The sequence below is a fragment of the Manduca sexta genome, chromosome 18, assembly GCF_014839805.1.
Source record: "Manduca sexta isolate Smith_Timp_Sample1 chromosome 18, JHU_Msex_v1.0, whole genome shotgun sequence".
Taxonomy (NCBI): domain Eukaryota; kingdom Metazoa; phylum Arthropoda; class Insecta; order Lepidoptera; family Sphingidae; genus Manduca; species Manduca sexta.
This window is the reverse complement of record NC_051132.1, coordinates 3,860,599-3,880,895: the sequence shown is the minus strand read 5'-3', so window position 1 is coordinate 3,880,895 and position 20,297 is coordinate 3,860,599. Positions and strand designations below refer to the sequence as shown.

Below are 20,297 nucleotides of genomic sequence, written 5' to 3'. Positions count from 1 at the left end.
TATTTTTGTGTCCGATATCCGCCTAGCTTTTCTGAGAGCAAATCAGTGGTTGCCACATTTTTAGATATTAATTCAGCATACGACAATGTCGTTCCCTCCATTCTAAGCAAAAAATGCATGATCTTAACATCCCCGGTATGCTATCTAATTTTATTACAAATTTAATAAGAGAACGATGTATTCATATTTGTCCAGATGATGCTACCAAATTATCTAGAACCGTATGTAGGGGTCTACCCCAGGGTCAGTGCTAAGTCCCTTACTATACAATATTTACACATATGACCTGGAATCAGCTTTAAATAGTTCCGTAAAAAATCCTACAATATGCAGATGACCTCCTTCTTTATACATCAGAAAAAATTACTTCTAGTTCTTGTTCCTCTATGTCATCAGTTATGAGATATTTAGAGTCCTGGATGACTCTAAATGGATTAGATCTTTCAACCTCTAAAAGCTGTTTAGTTTTGTTTACCAGAAAACGCCAATGTCCTTTAATAGAAGTAAAATATAAACATGTTATGATTCCGGTAAAGACCGAAGTGAAATTTCTTGGTGTTTTATTAGACTCAAAACTTACAGGTTCTCAACATAGTGATTACTTAGTTACTAAATGTGAACGGAACTTGAATATTTTACGTTGTCTTACAGGTGTTTGGTGGGGGGCGCATCCGTTTTCTTTACGACTTATATATAATGCATTAATTAGAAGTCTTTTAGACTATGGTACATTTATCTTGGAACCGGCTAATTCAGCAGCGTTCAAAAAACTTGATTTAATTCAGAACAAGGCTCTTAGAATAATTGCTGGTGCGATGAAATCCAGTCCAATTAACGCCCTAGAAGTTGAGTGTGTAGAACCTCCTCTTAAATTGCGAAGACAGTACTTGTCAGACAGATTTTTGTTTAAAGCCTTGCAATTTTCTAATCACGCTCTTTTCCAATTCTTCAATCTCTTTCTCAATATATTGCAACGTCTTCATCGTGGAAAGAAAAATCACTTCCTTGTTTAGTTATAAGTTTTCGTAAATTTATAAGTTTTCAAGCGCCCACTTATAGATCAGTTTCTCTCCCAATTTTTATGGTTGGGTTTAAATCACTTTTGCTTTCGCCGGTGATATGTTATTCCTTGGGCGTTGATAGAGACCACCCTAACACTAATACTCAGTTTAATGAATTAGTAAGCATTAAATGGCCTGATTCTCACCACATATTCACTGACGCATCAAAACACTCTTTGTCAGATTATACGGGCGTGGGCGTTTACCATACTCAGTATAACATTATACAAAAATAAAGCTTCCTCCAGAAACTTCAGTCTTTACAGGGGAATGTTATGGAATATATAAAGCGTTAGAATTTATTCTTATTGCTAGACTTAGTAAAACTGTTATTTTTCAGATTCATATAGTGCCCTTCAGGCCGTTGAAAAATTTCCTTTCAAATCAAAATCCCACTCAATTGTGATAATGAATATAAGAGAAAAGCTCATAGAATGCCTTTCCAAAAACGTAATTGTAGTTTTATGTTGGGTCCCTGGTCATGCTAATATAAAAGGAAATGTAAAAGCCGACCTTTTGGCTAAGGAGGCGATAACAAGTGGTGATGTATATCCGTACATAAATTATTGCAACGATCTGGCTGCACTTCCGAGTACTTTTCTCAGGGAATCCTGGGAAAAATGCTGGGAAGAAAGCAGTCAGATAAAAGGCAAATTGTATTCGAAAGTCCAATTGGGTATACCGGAGAAGCCATGGTTTTGCAAATTAAATCTTGGTAAGCGATCTACTAGTATATTAATGAGAATGCGCTTGGGTCATGTGTGTTCGCCAGCTCACCTTGCTAGACTTGGTATTATTGGTAGTAGAACTTGTGAATGCGGTGAAGAGGAGGGTGACCTCAATCATATCTTCTTCGCTTGTCCGCTTTTTGATAATGCTCATTTTATAAGTCAACTCATTTCCTTTGGTGTTCCTTTTCCTTGTTGTATTTCTTCCCTCCTCTTATTTAATGTAAATATTTATAAAGCTATTTCCTCATTTATTGTACATAATAACATAAAAATATAGTTTGTATATACTTATTAATATATTGTATTGACGAATATTATTATTATTAATATATTATATCTTGACAACTTTCCTGACTTAATCCTAATTCCGAAACCAATTTCCTTCCTGTAATATGTTTCCCTAGCTTTATTGACATTGGCGTAGCACAGCAACATAGTGCTTGTAGCCATAAAAAAAAAAAAAAAAAAACAAAATAAACGTTGAAAAATTATGGGAAATTCTATCATTCTATGTAATTATTATGTTACTATTTTAATTTGTTAATTGTTTTATTAAACACTGGAGTTCAAGTATCATTCGATTGAATTCTAAAAAGCTTCAACTGCAGCCGCCGCCCAGTGCTTGCCACAATGTTAGCCCTTTTGTATCAAATGAAATCTAGTAAAAGACCAATTGATTATGAAGATTACTATCGCAATTTTAAACACAACGCCAAAACAAAACAAGATATAGCATCCAAGTGCAGAGTTTGTTTAAGCAAAGGAACCATATCATTGTCTGACAATGAAAACTATGCAGAATTACTGGAAGCTTTGCAAATTTTCGCTGATATATCAATAAATGAAAATAATGATGAGTACCCAAAAAACTTGTGTAAGGTTTGCCATAAATTTCTAAGAGGTGCAATATTATTTAGAAAAATGGCAAGAGAGACTGAAGAAGCTCTGAATCAAACAGTAAAGGAAGAAAAATTTGTAGAACCACATGATTCTACCCATGACTATGATGATATTTTTGACGCCAAGGAACCTAGTAAATGGCAGAATATTGACTTTCCGGACACTATTGTAAAGACAGAAAAAAAGGCTAAACCCAAATACCCCCCAAAAGTAACATGCCATGTATGCAATAAAGTATTAAATAGATCTTATTATAAGGAACACATGACTATGCATGATCCAGATCACCCAAAATACATTTGTGATGTTTGTGGAAAGTCATTTAGATTACGCTGTGCCTATCACAACCATAGTTTGCGTCATAAAGATGATTTCCCTTATAAATGTCAATTCTGTCCCTACCGAGGAAGGTATTTGGAACTTCTCAAAACTCACATGCGTACACACACTGGCGATTACAGGTACATGTGTACTGAATGTCCTGCCAGGTTCTTATTTAAGAGTAACTTGAATAGTCATATGTTAAAGCACAAAGAACCACAGTTTAAATGTGATGGATGTAAAAGAGCATTCCATACAAAGTTAATGTTACAGAGGCATTACGAAGCAGATCATCTTGGCATCAAGAACCATGTTTGTAATATGTGTGGCAAGGCATTTGGCTACAGGAATGCTATGATGAAACATCAGCGTCATGTCCACAAGAGGGAGAAAATGTTATATGGACGGATGCCATCTTACTTACAGGCGGAGCTTAAGAAAAGAGGTGAATAATGGAATGTAAATTTTAATAAAAATAATATATAATCTTGTTTTTCTTTTATGAACTACTACATATATTTAAAGAAATAAATGGTAGAAGTAATAAATATTTATGGAAGTGTTTTATATACTAATAAAATTGACTTATTATAGTGCCACATAGCACAATCATAAAATACTACATAATTAATTATGGTTACATTTTAGTTGATTAATAAAATCCCTGGTATACATTTTCGTAACAGCTGAGTATCCTTAAGTATTCAGTAAAATATTATATATAGGTGACTTGAAAACCTATTGCCTAGGGTAAGTTTATTACAAGCTGTAATAAATAATAAAAATCATGTATAATAATTATTGTATTATACTGCTACACCAGTACTTCGGTGGAAATCTTAAAAAAATTATATAGGTTCATAATAATATTTTAGAATTCATTTTTTGAACTTATTACTTGGCAGTATGGTCTTATGGTTTTAACCGGTCCTTGCGGAATGACTAAAAAAACTATTAATGCCAATTTGACAGTTGACAGTAGTACGTTATATTAAGAAAGAAATATTTCTCATTTCCCTTGTAATCTATTTTTATATACATTACTATACTTTTAATTTGAATCCAATGAGTTTGTGTTAGATGTGCGATCGATATCTAAGTATACGGAAATGGTTAACTCTAGTTTGGCTTATGAAATACTGTTGTACATCAATTCATTCTATTTCGGGCTATTCGCTACATGTGAATTAGGCACACTTATTCTGAAATCTGTATTGATTATAGAGAAATATGATGTTGAGAAGGACCCAACGAAACTGGGCCGTGATTACGGTGTGTTGGTTGGTCTTTTTGTTGTCGAGGCGCTTAGACTTTTGATAGGAAGAAAAGGCAGTCTTAGTGAAAGAGGTGAGTCTATCATTAGCTATGTCTTTTTGTATAAAAAGTCAGAACATTAATGTGTGTAATATGTACCGGTTTCAAGTACAACTAAAAACTATGTAGGAAAATACAGCGCCTTTGATTTAACATTGATGACCTCATTTGCTAATTAACTTTTTATAGCTTTGTACTTAGAACTACAACTACTGATTTATTAATGTTAAGACTATAGAAATCTCAGAGATTTCGTATTACAGTGCCTCCTCAATGTGGCCATTTTCCAAACTCAAAAATGTTCATAATTGCAAGTCTTGTAGCTATTTAAAGCAGTACTTTTATTATTGTGTGAAAATTATAAGATTTAATTATATTGTTATTTTTAGAGTCTCATTTCCTTGAATCTATATCATGGCCAACCTTGTTTGCAGATATACCGGTAATGTTCTCGGTACTGCTGACCGTGCCATCAATAATGGGTGTCCTATATCTCCTAGTGTTTCAAGTTGTGGTGCTGAGGATAGAGTACATCTGGTGTACTCTGATGCTGTGCCTCCAAACATTAGAGTTTGTATTTGCGTCCATGTTTATAGTCACAATGTGTAGGGAACCGTCTTACGATTAAGTATTTTGATACTATTGTAGACTGTGTTGAAAAGTTTTTATATTATATTGTAGAAAATGACCTCTTGCAATTGGTAAAATTGTTAAACTATGCAGCTAAAGAAAAAACTAAAAGCTACTTAATTCCAGGTGAATTAGAATAATAAATAGTTTGAAGTTTCTTATTGAATATAGATATTATGATCAGACAGTTCAGTTTTAAATATCTTCCTTGTGAAAATCACTTACCCCCTTATTATGAGATACAACAATATTAGCCAATCAATGGCCCTATGACTATGCACTGCAAAAGCTGCCATGCCGTCAGCACTGAAAAACAGACTAGTTATCACAGCTTTGCTATGTCCTTAGATAAAAAACGTCTATGAATATGGGGGTTAAAGTGTATAAATTACAATTGTACTGGTGTGAGTAAAAATGATTTGGAAACACTGACAATATGTTTATACCAATTGTAAAAGGTACTATACTTTTATTGGCTGCCACATCCATGATTGTAGGAATTAGTGATATTTATAAATACTATCACAAAAAAATAATATTTCTATTTAATAATCTATTCATCATAGAAATAATTGTTTATATTCTTTTAACACTTTTTCATTATAATATACACAATATTTAATATGCATCTAGGATAATTTTTTTTTAATGTGGCAGTCAAATATTTATGTATTGGTGCTTAAATCATAGCTTTTGTGCAATATTTGTTGCTAATAATTTAAATAAGAGTCTAGTCAGTATAAAGTATTTTGTCATATTTATTACAACAAATGAAACATGTAGTTTATATATTCTTTGTGTGTTAGTGTTATCATGTATTTTTGATGTTTAAATGTAGCACAAATTGAAAGTGTATATTTTTACTGCAGTTTTTCTGCATATTTTCTCTTAAAATAAGTGTTGAGTACCAAAGAAATTATCAATGTTCATGTTAGATATACTTAATTGTTGTTAATAAGCCTTTCCCTTTGTCCATAAAATTAATTGTATTAGCATCTGTCAGAGGTATTCCGTACTGATGTGTGATTGTGATGAACACATGTATACTATACTTAAATAATTCATTTTTGTATCCTTGGACAATAGTATAAATATAAGTCTCAAATTACATTGTACAATGAAGGTTGTGCTACCATATTTTTAGAACCTTAAGAGTTTTAACTAATTGCTGATTTATTTTGAATATATTCACATATAAATGTTTTTAAATATGTTTTTAAAAACAGGCAAAACACATCTCTTAATGGTGTGATATATTTTTATCATGCAAACTCACATGGTTTGTGTTTTGTCACTTTTCATGATAGTAAAGATATATTCAATGTTAAGTTGAGGACATGAAACAGTAATTAGGTAAAGCAATATGTTAAAATCTACCTCAAGCTTAGGACCTCTTCCGGAGAAATTGATCTATAATCAAACTGCAAATATGTATTACAGGTTAATGTGTGATGACTGCCTTAACTGATACATGTAGTGTGATAAAACCCCTTACATCCAATCAAATGTTTCATGTGTAGTGGTATGTGATACCTCTGATGGATGCATAATTAAATTCAGTCTGTGTTGTATGAACATAAGTGATAATGTGGCCTTTATTTAGATATTTATACAAAATAGTTACTATCAAAATCTTCCATTGTTCAGTAGAGGAAATTATCTTATTTATTTATACCAAAGATTTGTAGTTGACTACAAAATTTTAATATAATAATTAGGATTGAAATCTATCAAAATCACATTGTACATACATACATTTCATAAAATACATCAAACCATAAATTTAATAATTTATACACTCTAATTCACAGATGTTAAAACTTAAAAGTCTCTCTTTATTCTAAAGATAGTTATTTTATTTAAAACATTATTATACAAATGTTTATGTAATCTTTTGTCTATTTATGAAAATAAAATATAACATGCCTGCACTGATATTATTTTTACAATATACACATCCTAAACTTGCCTTTAACTGTGAACTGCTTTGAAATGTAAATGCCTATCTTTCAGTTTACCTACCGCACACCAAAATCATTACGATAACTCGTGATTATTAATTAATAAAAAACATCGTAAGATTTATCTGTTTGCATTATCTAAAATTATAATTATTGATGTAATCGTTACAGTCAAGTGCACAGTGTAGTATTTATTGTAGTAGGTATATCATAATATAGTATTTATTTTATAAAAAATATACCGCCTCTAATCTATATTCTTTTAACCGACAGAACACATTATTTACCGAGCTCGTGTCTTCTCTCTCTCTTTCCCTTCTACCTGCCATTACCTGACTCCAACAATCCAGCACGACGAACGGACGACTTATTTTGATTAGCCAATCACAATAAGTTGTTTGTAAGCATGTAAAAAACTTCTGATAGGTACGCTTTCGAAATGGATTGGAAATAGCTTTTGGGATGGTTTATTAAAACTGCGGTTGGACATCACAATTAATCGCAATCGCCTGGCTGACGTCAAACCTTTCGGAGAGATAAATTCCCCCTATAAATAATTTAGAAAAATCCGAGTCCCTGGCCGGATTTAAAAGACCTTCGGGTCTTCAACCTTTAGGGTGTGGGTACACGCAGTAGATTTAATGAATCTTCAATGTTCTTACTATGTAATTGTGTAGTCAAAATTCGAGGTCTATAAAACTATGAAAATTCATAAATAGTTCTAGCATATTAGGTCAGATTTTTATGCAGTACTCAACACCTCTCGTGTCATGACGATTATTGCCCATGTGATGGACTGTTTGAAACTTTTAAGTAGTTGCATTATTCTTAATATATTCTTCTTGTAAGTATAATGGCATCCTACCCTTCGCCATTTTGTCTCTCTTATGCACTCGTAATTCATGTCTCATCAATGCTTTTCTAGTACCATATTTATTTCCACAAAATCTGCATCCAAAATCTTTTACACCAACATGATCAGCTTTGAAATGCACATCAAGATCTCTCTTTGTATAAAATCCTCTCCCGCATTCAATACATTTGTGAGGTCTTTCTTTTTTATGAGTGAGAAGATGTCTGTTAAGATTACTTCGAGTCAGAAACCGTAATTCGCATTTATCACATGAAAATGGTTTCTGCCCTGTGTGGGTTCTCATGTGGATTTTTAACGATTCCAGAAACCTTCCGCGGTATGGACATACTTGGCAGTGGTAAGGTAGTTCATAATTATGAAGTTGGAGATGACGGACTAAGTTATCCTTTCGGTACAATTTACCACAAATGTCGCATACAAGGTGCGAGGCTGACTGATGTCTAGCTAAGTGTTTTTTATACAGTTGTGCAGTTAGTATTCCATGACATATTGGACATTGGACCCTAACATTTCTATGCTGGCGGGAGCTTTTGTGAGTTACATAATCGTCCCAAGAATTAAATTTTATGTTGCATATTTTACATCTATGCGACTTAACAGCTATCTTCTGATCTTCGGGATCTTGTGTGGGCTCATTAGTAGTCTCGAAATCACTATAATGATCTTCATCTATTGACGATGTTTGTCTAAGTATCTTATCAGATTCTTTGGCAGTTTTTCTAAATACCAATGCTCGTTGTAGCCATGAATAACAATAATGACATAAATATTTCGGAAATGCATCGTTCTCGTTTATTTCAACACCTCCAAATGTTGTTATAGATTCAGATATGTTAAAAGAATTATTTTCACCGTAAATTGGTATGTTACCCTCTTTTAAACAAATTCTGCATTTTTCAAAACTATTTTCCGTAATTGGGTTATCCGAGTTGCATATTGTTTCACTTTCAAAATCATTTTCCTCTAAATTTTTTATTGTTTGTAATTTTCTTTGTCGTTTACGTTTTAACATTCGTAACATGAAATATGCTGAAGCCATTCTCCTTTTTTGTATATTGTTTACTTTCGATTTCTGATATCTACTGCAGTAGGGCTAACAACAACAAAGAATAGGCCAATCACACGTGAAAACGTACTGTTGGTGACGGCCAATGGCACCGACTCAGTGTGAATCACTTTAGAATAGACAACTAGGGTTTGCAATACTCAAATCCTATCGATATCTTTGCGGTCGATACTCTATAGCAACTAGAAACTTTGGTCCTCGGAGCCCGACATTAACTAAAATATTACGTCAATATGAATTGTGTATTTGATAATATTAAATAAACGAAGGGTTCCGTTAATATTATTTGAGTGTATGGCGCATTTTAAACCATTTTTCATAAACCTAAGATTCTCTAAAAAGATTATTAGTCAAGTACCAATGACGTTCTAAAAATAATATTTCCATAGTTTACATATCACGTGAAAAACTTGAATTTCTTGTAACTTCAAATCCTGCTTTAAGTTTATATGGCAACACTACATTTTGTTTCAAGAATTTACTATTACCATGTGTTGCATAACTGTGAAAGGGAATACCTACAAATATTACTATTCTGGAAATCCGGAATAAATGAAAGATTTGGAAAAGCATTTTTTTCTCATATAATTATATTATCGTGTTCCCATAAAAATATGTACCTACTTGTACAGAATAAGTTACTCGTGTAAACATTTTACGAATAGTCTATAGGTATTACAATAAGGTTTATTGTTCGACGTGTTGTTTTTTATCTTCAGCTTGTAAATAAGCTGGTGCTCGTCCATGAGACTTTTTCTCTCTTTTATGGACATCGCGTTCATGCTGCATCAGTGCTTTTCTATACCCAAATGCTTTGCCACAAAAATCACATACGTGATTTTTTATACCGCGGTGAATAGCTTCGATGTGGCGTTCCAAAGTTAGTTTCAAATGAAAAGCTCTTTTACAAGTATCGCACTTGAACTGCGGATCTTTATGTTTTAAAGCGTGTCTGTTGAGATTACTTTTCGTGAGAAATCTGGCCGGGCATTCTGAACACATGTATTTATAGTCTCCTGTATGTATCCGGAGATGAGTTTTTAACAATCCTGAACTGCGGCCGCGATATGGGCACACTTTGCATTTAAATTTGAATTCAGTACTGTGAGTAAAACGATGGGTCACGTGTGCACTACGCTGTCGAAAAGATTTCCCGCAAATATCACATATATACTTAGCTATAGCAGGATCGTGGAGAGCATAATGTTCTTTATAATAAGCCTTTGTTATTATTTTGCGGCACACACGACATTGTACTTTACTTATTCTGGATTTACTGCGACATTTTACGATTTTATTTTCCTGCGTACCGTCGTCACTAAAGACATCAGAAAAATAATCAAACACTGAGGAAGTTTGCGTAGGTTCTCTATACTGCTTAGCTTTAATAGAATTATTTTCTAATAAAGCAGGTTCACTAGAATCATCTGAAGTAAATTCGCATTTAACTTTCGGTTCTCTGAGATTCATATCGGATTTTTGTGCAGTGCTTCTAAATAATATTGCGCATTGTAAAAGCTTATGACACTGTTCGCACAAATGTTTAGGGTATTCATCGTCTTCGCTCATATCAATATCTCCAAAGATTCTCACATCAAATGATAAATCTGAATGGCAATCCTCGCCATATATTGGAATTTCACCAGCCTTTAAACATATTCGGCATTGTTTGGAGAACGTTTTCTTGATCCTTTTACCAGACATATTACAGTTTAACTTATGAAATATTCAGGCAGTGCACGTGGGCTCTTTCTTTCATACAATTCTATGCGATTCTTCAATCACTTATTACAGCGGTACTATAAACTATCATATTTGATTATTGTAGAGAACTGTAATTTCCGTAGTTTATTACGCTTTATTATAACGTCACGTAAATTCCATATTTCAAGAACAAGTAGAGAAACCAATAATTGATATATTTAATGATAAATTGGACAATAAAAAAGAGCCGACATTCTTCCGGCTTTCGTTTGTTGTTATGTTTAGGTAGATCTACTGCACCAGCGCACAGTGTACATGACAAATGGCGAACGATGTCGCCATTACAAAAATAGGTCGCTTATAACTATACAATATTGGCTATTCTCAAAAATTAAGTTATACAAAATAACTTGAATTATTAATTAATTGGATAGATATTTAATCATTGATGTAATAAGAAGGTACTAGGTGGCTATTTTTTAAAAATACCCACATTATATACTAGACAATCTTTTATCTAAATTACACTAATAAATATCTTATAGATTTTAGTCAAATAATAGAAGAGAAGAATTAGAGGAAAATACTTTTATCATGGATTTTTAACTTCTTTAGTAGAAATTAACAATAAATTAATTTTCTGACAGTACGCATGCGTATAACGTGATAAGTCAATATAATGTACTTACTGCTACAGTGCTAATACACGCATCGTCCATTTTACACTAAGGCCCTCTCCCAATTACATTATTTACGGGCGAAAATATACAGATTTGTAAATAAATGCTTTAAAAAATATTATTTAGGTCTTTTTAAAATATTTATACTACATCATTTTCTTTAATAAATACTCTATCTAATAAATTTAGTTGCAAATTAATATGATGTGTACTTTAGGAGATTCACAGAATCAACAATTTTAGTGGCTATTTGATTATTATTTAATGAAACAAAAATATTTATTTATTTGCACTTTATATACATAATAAGTATATCGGCGGACTTAATGCCAAAGGCATTCTCTCCCAGTCTAAGGGTGGATAAATATTCTCCACTATAAAAAAAAATATATCAACTAAAGTATAGATAACATGTAGGAATAACGTGTTTAATTAATATTATTTTCTAAATAAATCTAAGTATTATAAATTTCGGATCGGAAAATTCGGATTTTGTTCTACCGTCTGTACGCCCTTAAAGTTCAAGATACTTGCGTAGATAAGTTTCTTAGTATTTTTATATTTTACCACATTTAAACCAAGAAAGGTCTTTTTATATTAAGAGTTGCTATCTTTCACTACTATGCATCTTCCTTTTTTCAAATCTAACACTGATTGACTCTACCTTCTTATTAAAATATGATTTATAGTAATTTCCTCTAGCAAAGGATGACTTTTCAGTAGGGATGTTGCGGATATTTATTCCGCATGCACGGTCGCGAAACTTCCGCAATTATTTCGACATCCGCATTAATCAAAGCGCTATGACGTACGGCATATGGCATAGCAAGTATCTAGGCAAGTAAAAGTGAGAACCAGCTTTTCGGTAAAGCTGTAGTTTGTCTGTGCATTATGTTGTTTTAAAGTAGAAAACTTCACCCATCCATTCCACAAAAAAAAAATAAGTGTCTCTTAAATAAGACCTAACATTTGCATCTGCATCTGTGATGTTTATTGAAAAAAAAACTGCATGTCTAAAATTCTGCATCTGCAACATCCCTAGTTTTAACAGTGGGAAAAAATATTTATGCATACCTACTAATTTGAGATAATAACAAACACTAATTTAATAATTATGGCTATAGCTAAATACAATAAAATCTAGAGAAATTATTAACTTAGATAATACATATTGTACCGTTATTCATTGATATTTATGGTGTAGGATAATATATTTATTAATATCATATTTTTTTAACATTTAAATATGTACTATTTTTTATGAATAACAATGGAGAGAGTTATTTAAATGTATATATATTTATTACTATAACATTTATCTTAATTAATAACTTACCTAAGAAATACCTAGTATTTTATTTAATTATAATAAACATGTTTTTTTAATTAAATACATTGTACAATAATAATGAATAAAAAAAAATATAAAGACCTTATTTCTATGAATCAAATAAATACAGCATTTTAAAAAAAGAAAGTTACATTGTCACTATGTTATATTTAATTTTATTCTTTTTCTGGTTCCTCTTCATCTTCATCAGTACATGACTGTGTTCTTCCGACACCTTTCTTTTTACTTTTATGTATTCTTATCTCATGTCGTCTTAGATCTTTTCTATAAGAGAAACCTTTGCCACAAAGAGTGCAAATATGGCTCCTCAGACCCAAATGTTCAGTGTCATAATGATGTTTCAGTCTGCATTTCCAACGGAAACTCTTATCACAAGCCTCACACTGATATGTAGGTTCCTTGTGTCGTGCTATGTGTCTATTATAGTTACTTTTAGTCAAAAATTTTGCTGGACACTCATTGCAGAAATATCTATAGTCTCTAAGATGGGTGCGCATGTGAGTTTTTAAGTATTTTGAACTGCGTCCTTTGTATGGACACAGTTTGCATCGAAATGTGAATTCAGTACTGTGTATAAATCTGTGGTTAAATAGTGCGTCCTTCTGTACAAAGTTTTTACCACAGATGTTGCATGTATGTTTGGGTACATTTGGATTGAGCATACTTTACACTGGTATTTTGAATACTTCAATCTGCATTTAAAATTACTGTCTTCACTTACTTGTGGGACTTCTATGAAGAAATTTTCCACTAAAAAAGCAGTGGACAGCTTATAATCCTTCTCACTTTGTTTACTGGTGTTTGCCTTGCTCTCACATTGAAATAGTTTGCTATCCATTATGTCGCATGGATCAACTGCACAGGATAAGTTCTCAACAGTTGTGTCTAAGTTTAATTTGTCTACAAAACTTTCACCCACCTTTACATCTTCCATATCTTTATTTAAGTTTATATCCTCATCAAGTGTTTTAGACAGTTCCGAGACTTTAATGTTGTCCTCGGAGTCCCATTCAAGGTCATCTGAAAGCAGTTCTTCATCTGATTCTTCATCACTGTCATATTTTTTTAGTATGTCGTCTGATAATTTCGCAGTCTTTCTGAAAAGTTTGGCGGATTGTAACAACGCATGGCATGGCGCACACAAGTGTTTTGGATATCGGTCTTCTTCTGTAAGTTCTATGTCGCCAAACGTCCGCACATCGAACGAGAAATCGGTGTCTACGGTTTTTCCATATATGGGTATATTACCTTCTTTTAGACAAATTCGGCATATTCTGTCCACTGCTACACTATCCGCAGTCATTGTTAATCCTTTCGTTGCCGATACTTATTTATTCCAGTTGGTAATTCACTGTTTAGTAGACCGTAATTACAAAGCTTTCAATCTAGGCATTACGTTATTAGAAAGAAGCCCTGAACGGGGCGCTGCGTAACATATTCATATAGTGTATTTATAAGAATATAGTAGTTTGGTAGGAAACTGTTAACTTACATATTTAATTACAGAAAACGGTTACTATTTTTTCCAATCAATGACCAGTGACCATTTTTATTTCTTTTCTTGTTTTCAAATATTTCTGTACAGTGTTACCATTTAACTAATTTATATTATCAGTAAATTGTATCCATGAAGTTATTTTGAGGAATGTACAAAAAAAATATTACACATATTAGCGAGAATTGAAAAAGAAAAAGTGGTAAAAACTTTATGTTAGATATTGCATATAGCCGGTTTTTATATATTTACACAGCCTAGCCGGTCTCGATATTTTATTGAAAGACTTTACGACTAAGTAAGAGTTGAAATACTTTCTTTTGATAGTTAAATTGTTTCTATAAACAAAGACAGACAAGAATACTCTTACGTAGTATATTACTTACACACTTTATGAAGAATATCTCCATAAAAGACTCAGTGCAAAAATACAACGCTACGACGCACAGTGGACGGAAAAACAGGGCTCCCTTTCATAGGAATTTTGAAAAAAAAATTGCAATTTTTCTTAAATCTAAGTATGTGGTATTATTACTATCATCTCAATATTTAATATTATTATAATTTTTATCGATTTTTTGGTCTCAATAAATAAAAAAATGCACTTTGCTCGTTTTAAATGTATGAAAACGGGTTTTGTTTTCGTCATAACTTTTTTTTATATTAAGATGTAAAGCTGAAACTTTCAGGTATTGCAACTTAGATCCTACCTAAGCTATATGACGTATGACCTTGACCCCAACCGTGCCCGTTTAGAAGATATGAGGTCAATAAAAATGCATGTTTAGCCCATATTCTGATCAAGGCTAATGTGCCTTAAATAAATTAGTTTCTTGAATTTGTCTATGCAGTAATATTATATGATAACTAAAGACCCCACACCACTTATGGCCTTGACCTTAAAGAACCACGTTCCAAAGATATGAATTAATTAAAAGTGCACATTTTGACCATGTTGTCACAGTACCGTAAATTCATTAAACAACTCACTGTCTAAAATAACTTATCCTGGTATTATTATACATTATCTAAAGACTTAATATGATTTTTGACCTTGACCTTGAAGTACCCCGTTAATAACGGAAGCTCTGCTATCAGACAATGACTTCGACACTTTAGCTTATGCGTTGGCCAAAAAAGCAGGCGAAAATGAAAAACTGACCGACTTTGCTGAATTATTAAAGCACCTAATTAAACATCCGGAAGATGCTCCAATGCTACGAGCCAGTCTGAATGCAAATCAGAGAGCTTGCTCTGCTGACAAAGCATTGGGTATCGCAACGTCTTTAAAATTATCTAAATGGCAATATAAAACATTAAGAAAAGAAATGAAAAATATGGGATGTCATGTTTTCCCTTCATATGAATTAATACAGAATGAGAAGCAAGAGTGCTATATAGAAAAAAAAGGTATGGTGATTACTGAATCAGAAACTTCAACTTCAATCTCTTATGGATATCACTGTTAAAAGAATATTCAAAACATTGGAAATTGACTCTACGGGCTCCAATTTAATTCTTACCAGTAAATGGGGATTTGATAGTGCATTTGGACACAGCAATTTTAAACAAAAAATGGACGGTGATGATTCCAGCATTTTTATGTGTTCAGTTGTTCCGTTGAAACTGGCAAGAGATTACACTGATGAAGTAGTATGGGAAAATCCGAAAGCAGATTCAACATTTTACTGTCGGCCAATTTATTTTAAATTTGCAAAAGAAAATGATTTAGATATTAAGGAGGAAATGGCTTCAGTAGAAAGGGAAATTGCTGCTCTGCAGCCAATTAGAGTTGAACATGTAAGCGTCAACCACAAATTTCATATGACCATGATTAACGGCAAGATAATCTCACATCTCTCAGATACATCTACAGCGCCATGTGATATTTGCAAAGCAAAACCTAAGGATATGAATAATATCGACATGTTTTCGCAAAGAAGTTTTTCTGTGGATATGCTTAAGTTTGGCTTGTCTTCTCTGCATACACGTATAAGATGCATGGAATGCATATTGCACATAGCTTACCGCCTTGATTTCAAGAAATGGCAAGGTAAAGGAGATGATCTCAAACAACAATTGGCGAATAAAAAAAAGCAATCCAAGATCAATTTCGAGATGAACTTGGACTTCTCATAGATGTTGTAAAGCAAGGTACAGGAACCACCAATGATGGAAATACAGCTAGAAGATTTTTTGCTGATCCTGAAACCACAGCACGGATCACAGGAGTAGATGCAGAATTAATTAAACGGTTTCAAGTCATCCTTCAAGTAATTTCATGTGGAGAATTAGTTGATGTTGAAAAATTTCGACAATATTCTACTACAACCGCTCACAAATATGTCGAGCTGTATGCATGGTATCATATGCCATCTAGTGTGCATAAATTACTTATACATGGTGCAGACATAATTGAGCATAATAACTTCATTCCAATAGGCAAACTCTCCGAGGAGGTATCCGAAGCGCGAAACAAAGATTTTAAATATTTCAGAACTTTTCACTCACGGAAAAACAGTAGAATTGCTACGAATGAGGACATTATTGATTTCATCTGACCCATATCTCTCTAGTTTTAGACCAAGAATAAGTCAAATTTGTAATCAACCACTTTTAGAAGAAGCCAAATTATTATTAGTGTCACCCTCTAGTGCAAATTAGGAAATTATGTTAACAGACATCATCTATTATCATTTTTTTTTCAAATAGTTAGATCCATCATTTATTTATAGTTATAAACAAAATACAAAATTTTACTTTTCTTGGATAGTGTATTTTTTGTCAACAAATATTATCTGTTTCTTCACTCTTGAGATTAATTTGCAAAGTTCTTTTCTTGTCTAAAGAAACTTTGTCCCAAATTTAATGATTTTAGCCTAAGTAGTTTAAAAAGTCAGTGACTCAGTTCTCTAATTTTCATACTTCTTGGGTTGAGTCATTAGGAATTAAGGTCAAAGGTCATATAAAGTATTTACTGATTAAGTATAATACTGTGTCTCAAATCTAGTACGAAACACAGTATTGTTTGAAGTTCATAATCTCGGGTGGTAATATAGACTAAAGATTTTTTGATTTATTCATCCTTTATACGGGGTCTCTTCAAGGTCAAGGTCAAAAGTCACATGGGGTCTTCAGTTAATGTATTACAATACCAGAACAATCAATTTAAGACAATAATTTGTTTAATGTATTAAGGTATGTCCGTGTATCAATGTGGTCAAAATGTAAACTTTTAATTAATTCATATCTTTGGAGCGTGGTTCTTTAAGGTCAAGACCATAAGTGGTGTGGGGTCTTTAGTTATCATATAATATTACTGCATAGACAAATTCAAGAAACTAATTTATTTAAGGCACATTAGCCTTGATCAGAATATGGGCTAAACATGCATTTTTATTGACCTCATATCTTCTAAACGGGCACGGTTGGGGTCAAGGTCATACGTCATATAGCTTAGGTAGGATCTAAGTTACAATACCTGAAAGTTTCAGCTTTACATCTTAATATAAAAAAAAGTTATGACGAAAACTAAACCCGTTTTCATACATTTAAAACCTGCAAAGTGCATTTTTTTATTTATTGGGACCAAAAAAACCGATAAAATTATAATAATATTAAATGTTAAGATGATAGTAACAATACCACATACTTAGATTTAAGGAAAATTGCAATTTTTTTTCAAAATTCCTATGAAAGGGAGCCCCGTTTTTCCGTCCACTGTGCGGCGCGGCGCGGCGGTTGGACCCATTTGTTATGTCAAAGTTTGTGATATCGAACTGCAGTAACATTAGCATAATTTTTACTATCGACGTTGTAATTTCGGGGAATTTAATATTAATTGGCAAATTACAGAATTGTAATTTGTTGCCACATTAAAAGAATGTAGTTATTGTTGTAAAAACATTACAAATTACAATTGTAGGATTGTTCAAACGGGCAATAGATACTTCACTTAAAAATAGTAATTTAAATTAATTATCAAACAAAAATACCTACTTAGTACTACTAACAAGATAAAGTTTGTGTTCTTCAGTATCCTTTAGATAACTATAATAAAAACCATAAATAATTAAACAAACCACAAGCAGATAATTATGTATAATATTCTCTCTTGCATGTATAATGTGCAAAAAAAAAGTTGTAGTGCAGTGTCAGTAATTTCAGTAGTCAGCAGAAAATGGATTTTGATTAGTCAAAATCCACATTTAATTCTAATTTATAATAATAATTTTATGTATTCTTAAACTACAAACAGTGAAATAGTAAAATGATAAAAAAAAATATTTATTTATTACAAAAATATTTATCTACACAATTAAATTTATTATTAATTTTCCTTTTCTTTATTTAAATTTTCATTTTCGATCTTTTGAGGATCCTCCTTATCAAATTTTAAATATGAGGCCATACGAGGCAACAGTCTACTCCTTTTATGTATTTTAATCTGGTGGCTTAACATTCCGTCTCTGTTACTAAAACCCTTACCACACAGATTGCAAATTACATCTTTGACTGCTAAATGAATAGTTTTGTAGTGCTCCTCCATGTTACGTTTACGATAAAACATTCTGTCACATTCATAACATTTTATATTTCCTGGACCTTTATGACGTTGCATATGCTGGTTTAGATTACTTTTAGTAATAAATCGGGCAGTACATATTGTACATTTGTAATTATAGTCCCCTGTGTGAGTACGGACATGCACTTTTAATAATCCTACATGTTGAGCCCGGTAGGGACAGAAGAAACATTTGTATTTAAACTCTCCTTTATGTAATAAACAATGGGTTTTAAATGCTGAGGGATGAATAAATTCCTTGGCACAATGCTCACAGATATACTTTTTTGGAGGCTTTCCATGCTGTGCTAAATGATTTTTATATTTATCCTCTTTAATTTTTTTGTCACAAACAGGGCACTGTATATCTTTTTGTTTTCGTTTTTTGAATGCATCATGTAACTTTTCCCCATTGGGCCCTAATTTATGAATTCGTCTCATGTGATCATTGTAGTAATTTATTGAAATTGATTTTTTACACAATGTGCAGTCACGCATCCTCTCAGCTCTTCCATCCTCTGAGCCATGCATCTTCATGTGTTGCTTGTAATATGCTTTGGTGACATATTTGTTACATATTTTACATTCCACTTTCTTATAAGTCTTTTTCTTCTCTAAATACTTCTCTCTATGCAGTTTCATGTGCACTTTATAAAATGATTTACTTACTACCTCCTTACACACTGCACAATTGACTTTGTCAGTTAATTTTATATTGTGTTCTAATTCATTATGGTTTTCTAGTTCGCCCATGGATTTGAAACTTGCTTCACAATGACTGCATGTGAAAGGATCTGTTTTCTTATTTACCTTATTTTCATCATCATGCACTACAATCATAAATGTATCATTTTTTACTCCTTCTGTAACTATGCTATTACCATCACTGTCACCTTCCTCATCAGAATAATTTTTGACAAATAAGTATTCTTTTTCTTTTTTAATATCAGCGCTGCTCGCACTGTCGCTGGATAGGTTGTCGGTATCATCGGAGTCCTCGTTTTTAGATTCAAGATCAGACCACAAATCATTAGAAACACTGTGCTCACTGAATTCTGAATATGAATTTGTATCACGTGTTTTATAAGCTAGTACACCCCCAACGACCCGCAGATATTCTAAACCCTCGTAAGAAACATTTACAAAGCCGAATCCTTTAAAACCTTGCAGTATTTGTTCAGTTTTTTTTGCAGTCTGTCTGAAGACGACAGCGGCTTCAAGTAGTAAATGGCAAGCCTCACAAAGATGCTTTGGAAGATTATCATTTTCATTGAGCTGGATAGCTCCAAACTCGACGACGTTGGATACAACGTCTTCGTCATCGAAGATTGGTATTTCGCCTGGCTTTAAACATATCCGACATATAGCGGTTTCGTATTGTCCTTCACTTATATCTTCCGGTTCCAATGATAAATCTCTTTCGTTTCTAATGTCTGTTAGCATTTTAAAAACTTGTTCCGATTTACTTACTAAATTTGTAAGAATAAGCACCTTTGTTTTTAAAACACAACCTCGAAATGTCAAAATGACGTTTATGATGAAATGTTGCTACTATAAAAGCACTATAGACATAGAATTGACAATAATAATAATAATAATGGAAAAGCTCTCCATGGTGTAAAACAAAATCTTAAATTCTTACTGG

At 32.4% G+C, this 20,297-nt stretch overlaps 6 protein-coding genes across 6 annotated transcripts; 2 read left to right on the top strand and 4 right to left on the bottom strand.

Moving 5' to 3' along the window:
• The first annotated feature begins 381 nt into the window (after positions 1-381).
• LOC115444282 (zinc finger protein 287) lies at positions 382-3,499 on the top strand. Its single transcript, XM_030170007.2, has one exon. It carries the CDS (start codon positions 2,423-2,425, stop codon positions 3,464-3,466), a length of 1,044 nt encoding a protein of 347 aa, XP_030025867.1. The 5' UTR covers positions 382-2,422; the 3' UTR covers positions 3,467-3,499.
• A 472-nt stretch (positions 3,500-3,971) lies between these two features.
• LOC115444244 lies at positions 3,972-6,888 on the top strand. Its single transcript, XM_030169939.2, has 2 exons — positions 3,972-4,360; positions 4,762-6,888. The coding sequence occupies exons 1-2, from the start codon at positions 4,123-4,125 to the stop codon at positions 4,953-4,955; spliced, it is 432 nt and encodes a 143-aa protein (XP_030025799.1). The 5' UTR covers positions 3,972-4,122; the 3' UTR covers positions 4,956-6,888.
• Positions 5,698-9,336, bottom strand: LOC115444241 (gastrula zinc finger protein XlCGF17.1-like). Its single transcript, XM_030169937.2, has one exon. The coding sequence runs from the start codon at positions 8,829-8,831 to the stop codon at positions 7,728-7,730; it is 1,104 nt and encodes a 367-aa protein (XP_030025797.1). The 5' UTR covers positions 8,832-9,336; the 3' UTR covers positions 5,698-7,727.
• Positions 9,337-9,430: 94 nt separating this feature from the next.
• On the bottom strand, positions 9,431-11,452 carry LOC115444243 (zinc finger protein 726-like). The gene has a single exon (XM_030169938.2). The coding sequence runs from the start codon at positions 10,560-10,562 to the stop codon at positions 9,546-9,548; it is 1,017 nt and encodes a 338-aa protein (XP_030025798.1). The 5' UTR covers positions 10,563-11,452; the 3' UTR covers positions 9,431-9,545.
• A 1,382-nt stretch (positions 11,453-12,834) lies between these two features.
• On the bottom strand, positions 12,835-14,195 carry LOC115444240. Its single transcript, XM_037439825.1, has one exon. It carries the CDS (start codon positions 13,894-13,896, stop codon positions 13,099-13,101), a length of 798 nt encoding a protein of 265 aa, XP_037295722.1. The 5' UTR covers positions 13,897-14,195; the 3' UTR covers positions 12,835-13,098.
• A 4,197-nt stretch (positions 14,196-18,392) lies between these two features.
• On the bottom strand, positions 18,393-20,186 carry LOC115444275 (zinc finger protein 766). Its single transcript, XM_030169994.2, has one exon. It carries the CDS (start codon positions 20,093-20,095, stop codon positions 18,419-18,421), a length of 1,677 nt encoding a protein of 558 aa, XP_030025854.1. The 5' UTR covers positions 20,096-20,186; the 3' UTR covers positions 18,393-18,418.
• Between the last annotated feature and the right edge of the window lie 111 nt (positions 20,187-20,297).

What these genes read in the sequence shown, in the direction of transcription:
- LOC115444282 (XM_030170007.2), top strand. Translation starts at nt 2,423, where the DNA reads ATGTTAGCCCTTTTGTATCAAATGAAATCTAGTAAAAGACCAATTGAT.
- LOC115444244 (XM_030169939.2), top strand. Translation starts at nt 4,123, where the DNA reads ATGGTTAACTCTAGTTTGGCTTATGAAATACTGTTGTACATCAATTCA. An exon ending in AGGCAGTCTTAGTGAAAGAG is followed by an intron (nt 4,361 to 4,761) that starts GTGAGTCTATCA and finishes CCTTGTTTGCAG; the next exon opens with ATATACCGGTAATGTTCTCG.
- LOC115444241 (XM_030169937.2), bottom strand. Translation starts at nt 8,831, where the DNA reads ATGGCTTCAGCATATTTCATGTTACGAATGTTAAAACGTAAACGACAA.
- LOC115444243 (XM_030169938.2), bottom strand. Translation starts at nt 10,562, where the DNA reads ATGTCTGGTAAAAGGATCAAGAAAACGTTCTCCAAACAATGCCGAATA.
- LOC115444240 (XM_037439825.1), bottom strand. Translation starts at nt 13,896, where the DNA reads ATGACTGCGGATAGTGTAGCAGTGGACAGAATATGCCGAATTTGTCTA.
- LOC115444275 (XM_030169994.2), bottom strand. Translation starts at nt 20,095, where the DNA reads ATGCTAACAGACATTAGAAACGAAAGAGATTTATCATTGGAACCGGAA.